The sequence below is a fragment of the Coturnix japonica genome, chromosome 8 (assembly GCF_001577835.2).
Source record: "Coturnix japonica isolate 7356 chromosome 8, Coturnix japonica 2.1, whole genome shotgun sequence".
NCBI lineage: Eukaryota > Metazoa > Chordata > Aves > Galliformes > Phasianidae > Coturnix > Coturnix japonica.
Window position 1 is genome coordinate 21,025,666 of NC_029523.1, and position 18,978 is coordinate 21,044,643.

General features: G+C 40.4%; 1 protein-coding gene and 1 long non-coding RNA gene across 13 annotated transcripts in view; one reads left to right on the forward strand and one right to left on the reverse strand.

Annotated features, from left to right (window-relative positions):
• Positions 1-18,978, forward strand: part of ELAVL4 (ELAV like RNA binding protein 4) — a 73,078-nt gene that overhangs the window by 23,074 nt on the left and 31,026 nt on the right. For all 12 annotated transcript variants that reach the window (XM_032446208.1, XM_032446210.1, XM_032446207.1 and 9 more), the window contains exon 2: positions 10,160-10,400. In XM_032446208.1, coding sequence (XP_032302099.1) covers positions 10,160-10,400 — 241 coding nt within the window. The remainder of the gene's footprint in view (positions 1-10,159; positions 10,401-18,978) is intronic.
• On the reverse strand, positions 15,028-18,501 carry LOC107317626. The gene is made up of 2 exons (XR_001556945.2): positions 18,008-18,501; positions 15,028-15,288 (listed from the first exon to the last, which is right to left on the reverse strand). It is a non-coding gene; the product is annotated as an uncharacterized LOC107317626 (long non-coding RNA).

Below are 18,978 nucleotides of genomic sequence, written 5' to 3' on the forward strand. Positions count from 1 at the left end.
TTTTTTATTGTCTCTGCTTGTCATTACTCAGCTACTGAAAGAAGTGTTCATAAATGTAGATGCTCGCTGGGATAGAAACTGAGTTTAATTTCCATGATTAGTCCTTGCTACTTACAAAAAAAAACCCAAGCATTTGTGTGATGATCTTTGGCTATCAAGGAGCTTTACAGCTGCATGTGGTCCTGGTGGCTGCTGCAGGAAGATGTTCCCACCCCAGAGTGACTAGGCTGAATGCCCCAGCAACCAGAGATGCTTAGAGGACTTTTTTAGCTTTAGTAATGACCCAGGGTCACCTCGAGACAATGCTAAGAGTTCTTGTTTGAGGTGAAACACTGATGCACTGGATCCAGCTCTAAAGAAACTTTGAGTCTAGACTGCTGAGCATTGTACGGCAAGACTATTCAACAGAAAAGGTATTAGCATTGTTTCTTTTCTTAAGTACGTGTGTAAGCTGTTTGTCTGTGTTTGTGTTTTTAGGACAGTTCTGCCTAATAACTGCTAATGCTTCTCCTTTCTTAATGGCTGCCTATTGACATCTAAGCAAAACACTGTATGGGGTTCGAGGTGGGGCTCTGCAGGTGGGCTGGGACCTGTTGTCTTTATGCATCTGCACCTGGCAGGAGCGTTAGTTGTATTTTAACCAGGGCTACTTCATCCACAGTCTCATTCCTTTATCTTAGGAGGAGTTTCAAAAGATATTTGAATGTTCGGGGTATGTTCTTTTATTTGAATAAGAATTTAGTTAATGAGTTTATTTAGGAACTTCAGGAAGCATCCTAGTAATTATCATAAGGAAGATGTTTGGTTTGGCCTGGGGTTTGTTTCCCTTTCTTACTATAGACGCCATTAGAGTTTGCTAGGGATAAGCTGGTAGGATCTTTCAGCCAGACCTGTTACAGACACACATCTTGGTATTTTGTCCTTTGTAGACTGAATATCATGCTATTAATCTGTGAATAATGGTCTTTGATCTCAGTGTAGATTTTTTTCCTGCATGAGATCTTTATATATTATTGGGATACTTGTCCCATACAGTGTTTTACTTTGTTTCAGCTGTTTTGTAGATGCTTTACTTGTGTTAGCATCAGAGTAGGCAGCTCTGTCAGTATCCTGGAAGGTCAATTCTTATCACTTACCACCAGGAGTTTTTCAAATCCTCAGCCTAAATGTTCTCTTTGTGCCCATTGCTATCTTATGCATATCACTCCTGGGTAATTCACTTTAACTTTTTCTACCATAGCACCTTGCAGAAGCAAGAATCCTTTTCCTTTGTGTGTGTCAAAGTATTATTCTTGTAAGTAATAATGGTGTGTTACAGGGCAGTGGAATTAGAGGTTAATTACAGAAAAGCTGTAGATTTTTGTTTGTTACTAGTCTAATTCAGTTCAAGACCAGACAGGGAGAAGTGCTGTTACTCTGTAAGTAGTGGTTAGCAGTAAGCTAACATGTGCAATGAGGGAAATGGAAATTCCACTGTTCCCCACATCCAGTCATAGGGTACGTGTCTCAACCTTGTGGGCAGTAGTATCAGTAGAGATGTTACTGCCAGCAGTCAAGATGTATGCAGGTTGATTAGTGCTTCCAAGTTGCAGTTGCCAGTGTGTCTTCATTAAGGTCCATTTGAGGACAGAGCCTGAAATAGGTTGGTTGTAGTGAGTGTTTAAGCTATGAATTCCTACATAATCTTTGTTTGCCTGAAAAACACACAGGCAGCATTTTCTAAAGAAAGAACAAATGGCTTAGGAGCTGAAATCTTACTGCAGTGGACACTAATGAACCTTAAATCACTTAAAAGGCTTTTGAAAGTCATAGTTTTTGCTTCTAGAACTAAGGTAGTAATAACAGAGGTGGGGGGTTGGATGTCCTGGGGCTTCAGGTAGTGGCTGCTCTGATCTGCCTTTGCTTTAACTGCTGGTAAGTGGACTTCAGGTTTTGTCTGTCTCAATCCTGTAGCAGTTTTACAGTATGGCTTGTAGTGTAGCTCTCACTACCTAAATTCGTGGGTTTCAAATAATTCTAGGTATTCCTTAAAGAGAAGGGAGGAATTGTGGCAGGTCTACAGCAGATGAAGACTTGCAGCTGTCTGCTTATTGCCTTAGTGTATATACCTGTGGAGATCTGTATAACTACACGGTGGGACTCAGGTATTCTCACATCAGTAATGGAACTCTAACATAAAGTAGTAATATATAATGAAGTAATGTAGTCAGTAAAGCAGGCAGTGATTAGGAAACAAAACTGAGCTAAGAGTAGAGTTCAGAAAGTTACTAAAACCATGGAAAGATATTCTTAATCCAAAAACTAAATGTTTGATATTTGTATTTTTAGGTTATGTTTCCTTTACGTTTATGAGCTGCTTCAGCTGCTTGATCCAAGCATTCTCTTGTATTATTAGTACTGTGTCGTATCCAGGCTTTTGAGAACCTTGCCAGGGTCTGTCTTGCACTCACTGTTTTTTGGTTTTATCACCCTGCAGAGGCAGATCTTTAAATACAGTTTTCCTGGTCTCCGTCTCCTTTTCAAGAGTGATGAGGCAGTTAGTGGGAGACTTCTTGCCTGCCTTTGTGGCATCAGTCTAATAAAATGCTATCCGTTGCGAAAAAGATGCTTTCATCAGATTTTGGCTTGGAGCATCAATCAGAGCAAGATGTCATCTTTCTGCTGAAATTGTTTGTTTTTCAGACTCTTGCAGCCTTCATATGCATCTTGAAAGAACAAGTAGTAGATCCTGATTTCTGAAAAAGCCAGGAGGGAATAAGGAGCAGTACAGATTGATTAAATAAATAAAGTAAACCCTTGTGAGGTTTTCGGAACGGAGCTGTCCAATGTGAGTTTGGCGGAGGCAGCAGGGTGATTGAAACTGTTCTTTTGAAAGGCAGTGTCTGACTGTGCTTCCTATGCTTGGGGTTTCAGAAGTGTCTGAGCCTTTTGGTAGAGGCTGCTTCAGAGGCACAGTGGGCAGGAGCACTGGTGGCCCAGCTCTGGCCCACAGGTAGGCCTGCTGCTTGCCATGGCCTCTTTTAAGGTATTCCAATCTGAGTTGGGAACTTACCAGGCTGACCCAAGACGCATCCATTTTTCTCTCCTGGCATTTTCTGATTGCTTCCTCTGATGCTACATTCCAGAGCTGTGATTGAATACTGTGAAATCAAGGCTGGATTCTCTTCTATCTTCATATGTAAATGAAGTTCAGTGTCAGAAATGATTATGAACAAATTCTAGTGAAACAGCTCTGAAGTATACTTGGTTGGTTTCCTAGAAGTCTGTTTTCTTTAGAGAGTCAGCCTCATGCAGGGGTAGTAGGTAACATCCCTGATGCTGCCTCTTACCTTAGTTCTCCCTGTCCCTAGTGCTGATAGAATGTTTCATGCCAAAGGGATTTAGAGTGATGTCTACTTTCTTGGGTACTCCAGGGCTGTTTGGCTTATGGGTGTAGGCCTTTGCTTGGTGCTTGGAGAGTGCTGATTAATAGAACCAAGCTGTGCTGAGATTTCCAAGACTCATAACTTCTCCATAGGTATTTCCAGAAAGTGAAGGATGTGCTTTATTGTGCTTCCCAGAAGTCCCTGTGTGTGGGGTTGATTGCTCATGCTTGCTCTCCAGTTTGGTGTGTTTCCAGTTGGTTCGAGGAGTTCTGAGCTACAGGACCCGAACTGTAGTGCCTTGCAGTCCTGTTTCTCAACCTCAGAATACCTGCAGTGAGAATAAGAAACCGCATCAACTTTGTGATCTCACGTATTTGCATTTGTTATTGCCTGTTTTGTGGTTATTGGATTTGTCGCTTTGAGGTTGGTTATGTCATAATGCTGGTTTGCCTTTTTAAGGAAAAGTAAGGCTATGACTAGGCTGCGTTTGAGGATATGGAGTTACCCCTCTAGAGCAGTCATAACTTATGTGTCTACAGCATTTTGCTTGGATTCTTCCCTTTGGTTTATTTTTCTTTGCCCTTTCTGCAAAATTTGAAATAAAAATGTTTTTTAATTGTGTTGGAGCAGCAACAGTCCCTACCCTGACAGTATCCAGCGTTACTTGATGCTGGGATCACTTCTGTCCTTCAGATAAGTCATGCTGCCAATAAACTTTACATTCACTGTGCTGCAAATTGGGGGCAGGCTGTTTTGTTTTGGCATCATCACACAAAGGCCTATGGTGAATTAGATCAAGGCAAGTTGAGCTATGAAAACAACTTTCTTGTTTGAGCAGAAGTAGTCTCCTGAAGTGAATGCATTTGTTTTCTCCACTGGGGTTGTCTGTTTTCTCTGTGCAATTGTTGTGGCACCTGGTAATTGTGAGCTTGGTGAAAGTGTTTGGACATCATTTTGACTTGACTTTGCACTGAAACAGATCAGTAAGAAGATTGTAGCTTTGCCACAGTCAGTAGTGACCGTTCATTAACTGCTCATCTTTAACTGAGACTTTGATGTCTTAAAAACAGGTATGGCTCAAGTATTCCTTCTTCTAGAAGAAGGGAGGGAAAGAGCACCTGGAAGAGCATGGAAGTCAAAATATGGAGGGTTTAGGAAATAACTTCTGGGATATTGGATTTACCTCCAGGCAGATTTGCTCAAAAGCTTAGTTTTCCTCCTTTATTTCATGTTCGTGATGTGTTTATTAAGTAAATAATAGCAAAATCTAGTTGTGTGGTACATAAACTTTAATAAAAACATAATTGACAGTGAAATCTGACAGTTGTGCTATAGAGAAGAAGCTCTGTGCAGCTCTAGTGCAGACTTGGTGCCTTTCTAAAGGTCAGTGCTGACGGAAGCGCACACAATGTGCCCGTGAGGAGAGGTGTGTGCCTGTTGCCTGTGCTGCTGGGAGACAAGATTTGTCCTGATTTTTATGATCCAGCAAAATTCAGCCCAAGTGTAGGGCTGTGCTTAATGCCACTGAAGCAAGTAGGAGGAGCAGCATGGAATGGGGTTAGGGGTGTACAATGCTGGTTAAGGGTGGAGGGGCCAGGTCTTAAAAGCTCTTTGTTTCACTCAGTGCCTGTGAGGGGCCCTTCTGGCTTTGGCGTGGAGGTTCTGTTGATATGCAGGGGCAATGGAAGGGCCTGTGGCTGGGCTGCACAGGCAGCTCTTGCAAATTGGGCTTTCAACCTGTGGGGAAGTTCTTATGGGACCAAGGCTGGTGTGCCACACTGACTTACTTGCTTTTAGAGGAAGAGAGATGCTGGGAGTTTAAAAAACCTGTTTCTTTCTATAGAAAGGAAAGCATTGTGACTCTGTTTTGTTTGAGAGGTTCTGTTTGTTTTTCCTTTTGTCATCTTATTCGGGAGATGGCTGTGGGACCTCTGCCATGGCACCATTTGTTTTCCCATATAAAAGCAAACAACTTGCAATGCTAATTAAAGAGCTTTTTTAGATGAAGAGCTTTGCATTATTTAAGTTCTTTTTTATGAGAGAATGTTCCGAGTTTGTTCATTAATGAACAGTTAGAAATAAAATAAAATTAGACCTCATGAATTCTTCATGAGATGTAATTGACCATCATTTTTCTTGGCATTTAGGTGCTGTGAACAGTTTATTATTCATAGATAATGTTTTTGACTTCCAAGTCCTCAAAATGGAGCTGTCCACATGAATCCTTTACAGTTCTTAAGGAAGAGATTGTGGTGTGTTTAAAACACTCCGGTGCCTGTGCATATGCTTATTTTTAAGCTTGTTAATTGCTACCCTATTTTTTATTCCACATCTAAAATTAATTTCTCTTTATTGTGGAAAACGGGCAGCAGAGCTTATGTAACTTGGATAACAAGAATGAGTGTTAAATTATTTGCTGAGCACACACTCGTCACAGTGCATGTCTGTGACAGTCTTTCAGTCCAACAGACAGACCTCTTTCAGTCTACTGAGAGCAAATCTTGTAAATATAAAACATGTATATTTACATTTATGGAGCCATTGGCTATTGTTTATGCATGCAATAGGAAGATAAGCCTGTCTTAATTCAGTCTGTGGGTAGTTTTCTAAATGATTCATTAACTGTGCTTTGTAATGGTAGATGGATGTTACACACTTACTGGAATAGCAACTGAAGATAAATGTCAGTCATTGTGGTTTGTTTAAGCTTTGTAATCGCTTTGTTTATACATACAGGTATTCTTTGCATTATTGTCAGCGCTAATAATTCAGCAGCACTAAATTAATTGAATTAATTGGAGAAAATGTATATGGAGATATGACAGAAGTATTTCTGACACATAGCTTGGATTGTAGGGGTTGTTGTGGTGTGCATGTGTTGCTGATATTTTGTAGGAGGGATTATACGAAGCCTTTTGGTAAGCAGTGTATTGCAGAACACAGGCAAGGCTGGTGCTGAATTCCTGAGCAGCAAAGCTTTCCTTTGTGAAATCTGTCAAACTGAAATACCTGATGCCTGGCTGATGCATTGCCACACCAAGAAGCAATGCTTAAAATCAGCCTTCTGAAACATACCTAGAATTTGATGTATGAGTTGTCCTTTTTAACTTAAAACAACAACAAACAAACCATAATTGCAGTTGTAGAATTTTGGTTTTTAATGTTACAGACATGGAACATTCAAAGTACTGGTGCTTAAATTGTTAATGTATAAAAAATAGTAACTGCGGTTTACTTTTTCTTCAGTCGTTGTTTATCTGCATATAGAAAATGTTGCAGTACTGAGTGCGGGGCAAAAAAGAAAATGAATGAGAGGGGAGCAAAAAGCTGTGGTTATGTACCAGTAGCATGGATACGTTTGCACACAGGGTGGTTGTATCAGTGAGATTCCAGCTGAAGTAGGTTAGGGAAGGGCTGCGGAACGATGGAGGTGTTAGTTTTAGGTAGCGTGTAAGGAGGTTTCATGCTGATCTTTAAGGGCTTGCAGTTTATTCCATATTCCAAAAAAATCTCTACTTGTATGTAGTCACTGATGGATTTCTGCATTTATTTTATCTTTATGAGCTAAAGATAAATTCATAACCTCCTCTCATAGCGCTTCAGATTTTATAAAAAGTACTAACATTAATTAATGTTATCAGCTGTAGTTACAGCATAATCAGAATGAACTATTTGCTGGGGAAACTGTAGCATCTACTTGAAAAGTGTTCATATTGCAATATAAGCATTGAATTCAAAGTGTATCCTCATGTTATACAAACAGTGAGTGGCATACTGAAATTTTACATGAGGAAAAACTACATTTATTCGGAAAAATAACATGCTGACAACTTCTTAATGTTAAATAAGCTGCTATCAATGTTCTCATCGATTTATAGGGTTGAGGACAGTGTTGAGAAGGGGGACTGGGATTTACATTTCTTGTTAGTGTTGATTTTCTAGGCTCTAATGATGGGAATCAGTACGTATGTGTAAAATAAGTGATGTTCCTTTATGCCCATGAGAACTTCAGATGCTTCCTCTGGCTCTTAGACCCTTCTATGCAGAGCTGGCTCTGTATGGACTTGAAATTCTGCGGTAAATAAAGCACCTGACAGTTATCTAAATTTTATCTACAGGTCAGTCTGTAGTGATTTACAGTTTTGTAGTGATTTGAAGGGCCACAATTAAAATAGATGCTTCCCTTCTACTGACAAACCAGGAGATCTGATTGGAGCCAAGAGCGACCAGGAGGAAACCCTGATGCCTGGGGTGATAGTGGCTTATGCTGAGATATTTGGAGATGCACTATATGAGAGTATTTGTTCAAGAACAGCCTTTACTGAGCAGCTTAGGTTACTCCTGATGCTCTGTATTTGTTAAATACCTTAAACTGTATTTACTGTATGGAGTAGAAGGTAAGCATGTTTAAAATGCAGCTAAAAGGAGTTCGCGAAATGCAGAAGTAGGACACAGCTAGCTTCAAATTTTGTTGAATAGATATTTTTTTTTAAGAGACTGAGGTTTCTGTTTATCGTGGGGAACTATACATAGCTTTTGTTGCTGCTGCTAATAATAGGTGATGTAGCTCTGTCAGCATGCTGTGCTGAAGGCCTGCTTCTGATACAGCCAGAGCCACAAGCAGTTCTCCTCCTGGCTTCAGAGGGCCAGGACTGGTCCCTAAAACTGCAGTTTCTCTGGTGGCCTTTGTGTTATAAAGGATACAGTCAGATGACTTTGAGCTGCTGTTAGCGGTGTCTGTGTCACTGCCATCTTCTGACTGAACCTGGCTGACTGTCAGGTTTTGCTTGATGGGGCAGGACCAGGCCTTGTTCTGCCTGCAATGGCCCGTGTTCTCCTCATCTCCTGGGGGGAGCAGTGGAAGAACCCCAGGATTTTACTTTAATGAGACTGATAAGGTGTGTGTATATATGTATATATTGATAATGAGTTTGCTGGGCTTAGAGTATTATCCTTAGGGTGAGACGAGCCTGCACAGGCAGCAGGTTATTAGCAAAGCTTAGGATTGGAATGAGCACCCGCTGTAAGGCTAGGGATGTAGAGATCAAAAGATTATCTTCCAGCTGGACCTCTGAGCTAAACAGATTTAGTGGTGTCTGAAGCACTTAGTGTGTGCGAGTAAATACATGTCGGAAATGGGATTGGGGAAGAGAGTATGGCTAATCCTGGGTTAGTGGAATGTCTGCTGTGCTGAATGTATGGGTGGGTGCTGCCTCGTGGAGGTGTTGGAGTCTGGGCACACTGGGCAGTGGGGCTCTGAGGCTTACTGGGTTACTTACTGGGTTACTGGTTACTTGCTGGGTTACTGCTTGTGTGGAATTGATGTTCTGAAGCTGTTCTGCGTTGTGGCTGAAGGCCTTGTTTATAAGTATAATGTAGCAAGGTTTCCTTTTACTTGGAAACTGTAAAACGGCATAATGTATTCTGGGGCCCAGTAATCAAAAACAATAGTAATTTAAAACTTGTTTCCATTGATTAAAAAGAAGGCTTGTTTAATAAATGTAGCTTTAAAGAAAGACTAAAATGTATCAGTTTAAAAACAAAAAACTGACCAGTGCTTAAGCTGTCTAGAGGCTTAACCACCCTGGTGCAGTTTATTTTAGATCATACAACTCTGTTCTGGTGCCCCCCTCCCAACCCAACTACAAGCCTAATTTGTCACAGTACATACCTCCCTGGCTTCAAAAAAGAAAGCTAATTAAGTCATGACTAATTATAATAATTACAGAATGAGATGAGCACGAGACTCGGTGCTGGTAGCTCTCCTCCGTGCCCTTCATGCTGCGCACCTTCCCATGGGTCCTGCTCACTGTCCTGTCCCATCCCTGGGCACAGCAGGTCCCTGCAGGGTCCTGGAGCACCCAGGTTCACCTTCATCCACATCTGCACAGCTCTGCTGCTGACTGTTCTCCGGTGTGTAGCCTGCAGGGCAATGGGCATGTAGGCAGCTGTGACCACATAGTTGGGCACACTCTTGACAGCAGGGATGCTGTCACCTGTCTGTGTGAGCAAAATAGTTTCATATGTGGCGTTTTGGAGAAGTCCTGAGTCCATTTGGTGAAAAAATGGAGTTTTGTATTTCAATTAGAGCCGCTCGTTAAAATTCCATTCTGCGCTGAATAAGCTTTATCTGATTAAACCTTTCCAGTAACTTATCTGAAGACCTTTGTATCTCTGTAGATTGCAAATCCAGGGCTTTATTATTTAAAGAGGTGTCAGTTCGTTAGTGAAAATATAACTGGAGAATATAGGTCATCCCTGGAACCAGTGAGTGTTGTGCCTTGGGACACAGTGCTTTTATTAACTAAAGGCAGCCCGAATAACGACACTTTGCAGGTTGGCTGTGCTTGGTTAATGTTGTTGTCATTGCACTTTGTGATACAGTTATTAAATAGGTAAAATATTTTACCTTTTCATATAGTGCTGTACACTTATTTCATCTGATTTAATGGAACTATAATTTTAATTATGATTATTACCTTAAATTATAATTAAATTTATGTGGTTTAAATATACATTTGTGAAAATGGCTGCGTGATGAAAGCAGAAATCAGCTTTGCATTAACAAAAAAGGATTTTTTAAACTGCATCTTAGTATATGCTCACAGCCAAAGACTAGCATGACCTACTTTGCAACAATAACAGAGGAATCAAGCCGGTTTCTTTTGTTGAAGTATCTAAATTGGCCATGAATGCTACCTACTCGTTCGCTAGTGAGTATCTGTAAAAAAAACAGCAGCTCTATCTATGAAACTTAAGGTTTTTTCTTTTTTCTTTTTTTTTTTTAAATTTAGATAATTAGCACCATGGAGCCTCAGGTGTCGAATGGCCCTACTTCCAATACAACCAATGGACCCTCCAGCAACAGTAGAAACTGCCCTTCCCCCATGCAGACGGGGGCTGCCACAGATGACAGCAAAACCAACCTCATAGTCAACTATTTACCCCAGAACATGACCCAGGAGGAATTCAGGAGTCTCTTTGGGAGCATTGGTGAAATAGAATCCTGCAAGCTCGTGAGAGACAAAATCACAGGTAAGCTCTTGAGCACTGCTTGCCTTCCTGTACATCGGGGTCAGTTTACACTTAAGGTCAACAAGACCTCTGTGCTCATGTTGCAAGTGCTTTGCACAAGAAATACTGCAGGTATCATGGCAAGCTGCTTCTGATGGTAGACCTTCAGTTTTCAGTCATGCATACTGGCTGTAGATCTGCAGGCAAAGTGTTGTTTCCTTCAGCCCACATACAGCTCTGAGGGGTTGAACAGACTATCAGTGTGCATGCATGTAATGCTTCCTAGGCAGCTTCTTGCAGCAGAGCTCAGAAGATGACATGGCTTTCCTCGTCATTCTTTTATTTTTCCTAATTAACATTGACTTGGTTGTACAAATATATCTGAATTGCTCGAGCCAACCAACTGTTCATAATTCTGACTTTTCCTGTGGACTTCATAGTACCTTCATCGAACTTCTGCATATTAACATTTCAGAGTCATTGTGGTTCTGTGCGTTCATAGCATCTTTGGCTTCCTGGAGCAGCGGTAGTGTGTAGTTAGGAGCTGCTGCTCCAGATCTCATTTGAACATTTGTGATTATTGGTTTATGAACTTTGGTATTTCCAGGGAACCACACTTACAGTGACCTCTTCCTGCATGAGGTAGCACCTGTTGATTGGTGCCTTCAGAATGAAAAAAGCTTCCAATTACAGATCTGACCTCATAGGAGACAGAATTGTCTCCACTTTTGTTAAAGGAGGTGTAGGTAGGTGCTGATGCACCTTGCTTACTCTGCATCCTTGCTGCCATAGCCAGAAATTCAATGATGGACGGAATGACAGCAGGGTGAGCAGTGACTTCATGTGGTTTGCTTTATGGGTTAGTTTTATGGGTTGTGTGTACTCACACTGTAGGTGGTGAACAGCTGAAATTTCACTGCTGTTAAGCCTGTCACCAGTGTTATGTTTAGCACAAAGTGCAGCAGATTCGGGAAGGAAAGGGTTCTAGCATGGGAGCAGTCCCTTCCCAAGGATGTGCTCTTGGCAGCTTGAGTGTGCATCATCTGGAAGGAGGCACTGTCAAAATGAAGAATTGAAGAGACAAGTCTTCATACCTACATCTGTAGCAGCCTGGCAGCTGTTTTATTGGCAGCATTAGGATTATCTGCTTAGTGCTTCTAAACATGCAATGTTTCTTTTTTTATTTACTTCCTGACATACAGCAATGTTCTTATTTAACGCAAGGCACATAATAAATGGCAGTAGCCCCAGGGCAGCTCAAGTCCTCAGAAGTGTAGTCCGGCAGAGCTTTCTGTTTGCACGTTGACTATGATGTATCTATTTCAATATTTCTTCTGATCGGGACACAGCTTTAGGGTATGGAAAAAACAGATTGAAAAATCAACTTGACTTTTTATTTATTCTTCTTCTGTTTCAACTTAAAAGAAAAACAATTTGCTCATACTCTCCTTTCCAAATATTTCCATGCCAAGAGCTCAAGTTATCTGCTTTTACATGCCTGTCTGTCCCAGTACCCCCCCATATGACACACTTGATACCTACTACCAGACAAGTCTGGTCCCAGATATTTCTTTTCAGTCTGAAAATGGTCTGGGAAAGAGAACTGCAAGTTTCTTGAGACCCAAGTGAATAACTGATTCTTGTCTACAAGTGTGCCTCGCTTGGATCTTGCTTTGTGGCAGGTCTTATATTTTAGTAACTTTTTTTGCCTCCTGTATTCATCATTGATGGGGATTTCCTTGAAATAGGATCTCAGAATTCTAGATATTCTGTGTGTTGTTTTTGTGGAGAATTGGCAGCCTTTGTAAGGAGAGCTGTTACTTCATCTGCTTGTTCTGTTTCATCTCCAGGCTTTTGTCTTTGTATTTGAAGATGTGAGAAATTGGCGACGTGATCTCGCTGACATATTCTTGGGTAGTTTTTTGCCTATGCTTTTTTCTTTAAAAAGCTTATTAATAGCTAAAGTCAGTAACTTCATAGCAAATATTCCTTTTTATTTAAAAATATATGTGTGCTTTCAGGACTCAATCCCTGTGTGATGTAAAAGCCTCCATGTTTTAGAAGGTGATGCAGGTAGAAATTAACTGAACCAAATTTGGGTAGGAAAAAAGCCCACCAGGACTGTCCTCCAAAGCCTGTGATGTGAATCTTTGAAAACAGTTCAGTCTGATCAAGTTTTAAGACCTGTGATGATACAGCATCACTGCATTTCAGGCCGCGTTTTTAACCCTCGTGTTAATTCAGGGTTACTAAAGCAGTGGGCTGTTACAGGAGTGATTGACTTCTCAGGGGGTTTCTGCTGCTTTTCTGTATTAAAACTCACTGTAGATTTATCTGACAGCGAAGCTGTATTGTAGTAGAAATATTAGATTCTTGTCTTGTGCTGAACTAGTGGAGGTCTGAAACAATTAGTTTGTGTTTGTCTGCTTCTGAATCTTTCATTGTTTGCTCAATTTTATCTTAATAAATCTCAGCTAAATGTATGCTGGTAAACAAATTCTTTAACAGTTGTTTAGAGGCACGGAAAAGGTCACAGACCAATTCATGTGAAGTAGCTAGTCTGGAGAAACTGTATTAAAACATCTCGAACATATTTCTGAGGCTAGATTGAATTTTTTTTGCGTGAACCAATTAAATTTTGTGCTCCTTATCCTGTTAAAGCAGGTGCACAAATACTGTGAAATAATGTTTAGACTCAGTGCTTTTTTTCAGGCTAAACAAAGCCTGTTAAAGTATCCCTTCGAGAGAATTTATGGTCTGAGCTGTTTTATTTTAAGTGGATTAAAGAGTATATGTCAGCAATAATCATCTGCTCCGAGTCTTTCTGCAGGTCTCTTAGAACAGCGCTAGGGTTTTTTAAGGAAATTATTCGTGATGTTACCCCTCGTTTTGGAAAGACACATGTTTAAACAACCATGTTGCCTTACTAAAAAATATATGCTAATTCGGTAGTACACCGTGCAGAGTTGAATAGGAATGACAGCTTCTAAGACAGCCTTTAATTTGGTATTCAAAACCAAAATTGTAAACTTGGGTTTTGTTTGGTAGCTTCACAGAACAGGCAGGATATACAGTAGCATTTTTAAAGGATGCTAATGACTTGAAAGAGGAGATGGAAGTCAGGCATAAATTTTAATTATGGGGGAGGGGCTGCAATAGGAAAATGTCTTTTTCACTGCAGAGATTTTAAGGGAGTGAGAGGAAGAAAAACTGACTGAAGATAGTTGCCTTCGTTTGGCTGGGGTGTTTAATAAAAGCAGAACTTGTGGTTGTAAAGTGTGCTTATTAAATTCTTCATTTACACTACCTAATTAATTCTAGCGTTTTAAATTAACAGTGAAACTGGTCCCTGCTGTACCATTTCATAGCTACAGCATATTTCGTCCAACAACCCAGTTGTTCAGGTTTAATCAGCTGCTTTCCAAAAATAAGGAGAAGGAATTTGAGTTTAAAAAGAAAACAAAACACAAATGGCACAAACATTTTAGTACAGCTTTGGATGAGAGGAGATGACTTTATGGAGAAGCACTGTGGTTTTGGGGATGGGTGCGAGGCTCTGTGTTTACAAGGGATGCTAAACAGCGTATTTTTGCAGATGTGCTTCATTTCTTCTTTTGTTCCAAGAAAGCAAAGCTAGCAGTGAATCTCTGACTTAAGCTGGGGGAGGGAATGGCTTGAGTTCATCAGCATTTATTTTCTCAGAATGTCCTGACCTTCTGTCCCATGCTTGGAAGCAAAAGATTCAGTGCAGTGTCTGTCAGAAGCACTGTGGGCACTGCTGGCCAGCCACATCCTTCTTGTCTTAGTTTGTGGGTGGGAGAAGGAAGATGCTTGTTAAGAATTCTAATTGATTTTTTTTACCTGATCTGAGCTCTTCTGAGTTAGATTTTTTTTCTCTGCATTCTACACAGTAATTCGTATCACCTGATCTTCAAATGAACAGGATCTAAAATCTTTGGATCTCAATTTTTTCATACCTTACAATGACTCAGGCACACTGTAAAGCAGAATAGTTATTGATACAGGATGTCATAAGTGATGCGTAGAGTTTGCATATTCCTGCTATGTGGTGCAGTTTGATGTTCTTTGCATATGTAATCAAGGAGCGTCATTGCTCCTATCCCTGCTTTAATTTGTTCCTTTTGAATTTCCTCTTGATTATGCAGTTTTGTGTCTTTTATTTCAAGTAATTATGATAGGACTGATACAGACCAGGGTTAAGAATGCAGTTCAGAAATAATCATATAAATATTGATGATTCAAAGGCAGAGTAGAGAAACAGTTAACTCAAATTGGTATCATCTATTTATTAGAATGTGTTGGGAGAGAACTACTACTGTTATCTAGTAGTGAGTTGACCATCCAACAACCAAAAGCTACACAATGGCAGCATCAGAAATGATACAGCATTATGAGTATAGGCACGGTCATCCATATGAGAAGTGTTCACAGTGTCAGCTTGCTTGTATGCACACCAGTAAATTCAGCCTGCAGTGGTGGATACTCTGGCAGTACTCCCAGCACGTCAGTGTGAACCTGTTCTGCTCCAGAACCCCATGAAGGGTGAAGCTGGTATCTTTCATTTGTCTGCACTAGATTAATTTTTTTTCTTTCATGCTCCTTGTATAAGAAATGGCTCACAAACAAGTAAAATGAAAGGCACGCATTTTATTTAACGGGGACTAGATGGTGAATGGTGCTGAACCGATGGTTCTGTTTGGGATGCTTTGAGCTGAGTTCTCCTATCTGGCACTTTGTGAAATTTGGGACTTAAATTGAGCTTTTCTTTTTTTAAGCAGTTTTAATTCTCTCATCCAGGATCAGTGACTTTCTGTGAGAGCTTTGCTTGGAGAAGGTCTGTATCCTCAGGAGAAGCCATTAATTGGCTCTGCACATGGTGGTGGTGACCCTAGGAGGCAAGGGGAAAGAAAGGCAGTCATAATCATGTTGCCTAACAGTAAGGCTCTCCAGGAGGGAAGCTTTTGAGTCTTACAAAGTATGCAATAGCAAGAAAACAGTACTTAAATGTAGTAAGCCAGCCTCTTCTGGTATTGGTCCATTGCTTGGAGCTAAGCTTTATTGCAGTGGGAGATCTTGCTCCCTGAGTAGGTAAGAGGGGGAAGTCACAGTGCCCATCTTCAGATCAAGAGGAAACTCGGAAAGCTCTGGAAACAAAACCAAGGTCGTGATGAAAGATGCAAAGCAGAAGCAAGATTACTAGTTGTATTTTTCTGTAGCAAAGAGACCTTTCTGTGATACAGTTCATGGCAGTAGATGATGATTAGATGATGTAGTCTGAATTTGAAAGACCCAGCTTAGAAGTTGTAGAGATATTAAAATTGTGCTGGTTGCTTGTTAACAAGGGGCAAAATACCTGCTTTGTTTTAAAATAAATTGTTGAATTGCTTATGTTTAGGAGCTGTAGGAACTTCATGTACAAAGACAGCCAGTGCTTTATATCTGTTTGCTCTAGCAGTTTTGTAAAAGGGCATACCAAAAACGTTTCCTGCTGGGAAGAAGAAAATAGCTGTATGGCCCATATGCAGATAAGAATAGCTCGCTGTGAAACAACCTGATCTGGGCATAAGCTGCTTCTACATGAGATGTCCTGTTTGCTGATTGTGCCTGGGAAGTTCATTCCGTTTTGAGATATTACTGGTTCCAGCAGTTTTTGCTTATTCAAAATACATAAAATAGACAGGATTACAGAATGTAGGGATTAGTTAGATAAGATTTATAAAAATATTTAGGAAGTACGTAAACCCATGCCACATGGCATAAAGCCTACCTAATAATAGGGTTTAGGGGAAAAAATACCTTGTAAAGGTAGTTTATTCCCTTGTTGACTTGTAAGGATATTGTGGTAATTCTCTGTGAAGCAGCAGTAACTAGTCACTGATCTGATTATTTATTTGGTACAGATCTTGTCAGATTAGTTTGACGGTGGCTGCTTTGTTCCACTGATAGATGAGAATTTGTAGTCCTTCGGAGTAGAAGAACATTGTCTTGTGGTCACTGTTTATGAAGTTAATATCATTCTGGAATTTACTTGCATTTAGAGGCAATGTTTCATAGCATGCACCCCACCCCAAGTGGGCTGGATGGGAAGGACTTGTAAACAGTAGTATTTAACTTCACTCCATTTCACTTCTTCAAAAGTAAAGGGCTTAATATTTATGGAATGAAGTGGGGAGAATAGATGAATATGCGGCAGAGCTTGTACTCTCCTGGAGTTCTTTTAACTGGAAAATAATGCCGGATTCACTGAATTACCTTCAGTTGTTTAGGAAGTGACTCAGAAATTGGCTTGACTGTGTTCTAGTAGATGCAGAGGAGACTTATGTGAGAGGTGAGTCCATGGTCAAAATGCAGCGTGGAAAGAGTGGTCAGAGTAGTGTAGCTGAAATTTGGGTCCTCAAGAAAGTAGAACTCTTGCAGTATGTTCTGAAGCTGAAAAAGGAACATTCTTTCTACAAATCAGATGGAATACAGAGCATACTTTGATTTTTGGCTATAACTGGGTTTTTTGGTAACTTCAGTTGCATGTGGAAGGTAAAATACTGGAAGACATAAAAAGCAAAAGTGTCAGAATCCTTTAAACCTAAAATCCAGAATTAGTTTCTAACTGTGTGGTTCTGAATGTTCTTAAAGACTTGATAAATTGATCTTAATTTGGTGACCTAGTTATTTTATTTTTGTAGCTTCTTATTTTCTGAAGTATGTTCTCTGCTCAAGAGGAGATAAGTAACACTGAAATTGAGTTTTAGCCTGTTGTAAGGGCTGCAGATTCAAGATGATTCCCAAATATTGATCAGCTAAATGAATATTTTCATTAAGTATGTGAACTAAATTCATTGGTGCTGTGTAGGCAGGAACACAGAACTAGTAATGAGCATCTTGGTCGACTTTCTAAAATGTATTTGGTTGGAGTTGATGTCTCTTCTAAACACAGGGAAATGATCAAATTTGTATCTGCTTTTTTTTTATCACTTCTGCAGTTGTCTGGTGTGTGCACAGGTGAATGATAGAATTTCCATTTCTGGATTATTTGGGGAGGCAAATAGGTAGAGCAAGAAGGTTTGACTTTTGAGCTTAGAAAAACCCCTATTACCGAGACTGTTCTGTAGTGTCAAATGCCTTCAATGCAAGTTTAGTTTATTCTTCTGCTCTTTGTTTTGAGTAAATAACACCTTCTCATCTAGTCTAATGAGTTACAAGTACTGGTTCCTCTAGAGCACTAACACACTTAGCTTCCTTTCCTCTTCCTATGTACAAAGGTTTGCTATTTATCATGAAACAGCCAGGTGAAATGGGTTGGTTGGTGAAATCCTCTGTTAGGTGATGAACTGTCCTTGGCTTCAGTGTCCTGCTTTCCTTTTTTTAAACTGCGGTGCCTTTTAATCTACAAGCCTTAGGTCTGTGCTTCAGCACTCATCCAGCTTTCCAGTCTTTAACATTTGTTTCTTTCTTTTTAGCACAAGGAAGACAAGGATAAGAGGGAGAAAAAAGGAATAAACCCCAGGGAAGCACTGGAGATGGGCAGCAGTGTTTGTTAATGCTGCACTGTCTTCCAGTTGAGCTGGGGTCTGTTATGGCAGCAGTAGGCAGTGCAACAGGAGATACCTCACCTTCCAGGGCTCCAAGGTTGACATTTTTTTTTCCAAGCACTTGTCCATTGCCTGCCTGGTTTCTTACAAATTGTGACCACGATGATTTGACCTGCCTGCACTATCTTTCTCAGACTCCATGAGCTAGGAAGTTCTTGCCCCTTCTCTGTCACAGATCCAATCCATCATCACTTCCCTTCTAGAATGCAGATGCTTCTACCCACAGCCAGAAGAGTACTGCAAGATTTCCTTCAGTTCAGCTTCTGGAAGTAGCCTCCTTGAGACCCTTTAAATCCAGATTGGGATTTGCTGCCCATGGGAGTATATACCTTGAGAACTCCCATCTTTTTTTCTCTCTATTTCTGCTATCCCCATTGTGAAATGAACTGCCTCTTCAGACCCCCATCCACTCTAAATCCCATCTCTCAGATTGCTGCTTTTGGAGTCATTCTGATGCATCTAACTTGAGTGAGGACCCATTTATATGATCAAGCCAACCTGTTTCCCATCTGCTTCTCAAGTGAGTGACCCTCTGCAGAGGGCAGCATTTCTGCAGGGGTAGCTGTTAAATGAAGGCTTTGCTGGGCTTTAAATCCTTTCCATCTGGTTTGCTTTCAGAAAATTTCAGAGGTTCAAACTGTGGTGTTTTAAACTTAAGATACTGGACTTAAAAGGGTCATTTTGTAGTCAAATAGTAATTGTATGCAAGAGTAGATGGGAGGAAAATTTACCACTGCTTTCTACACCTGCTTATCATTAATGCTGCTTATCTATTCTGTATTCCCTTGTAAATAATAGTTTTACTTGCTAGCTGAAATTGTATGTCTAACCTTTGTATGCAGCTCACTAGCAGTTACATGCTTATAGTCAGTAATCCATTAGCTATTGGAAGTTGCTCTGATGCTCAGCCTCTGCCAGTGGATGGGCATGTATTTTTGAGCTTTGTTAGGCTGATTCATATCATTTCCTGGAGCAGTCATTGATAAGAGTTG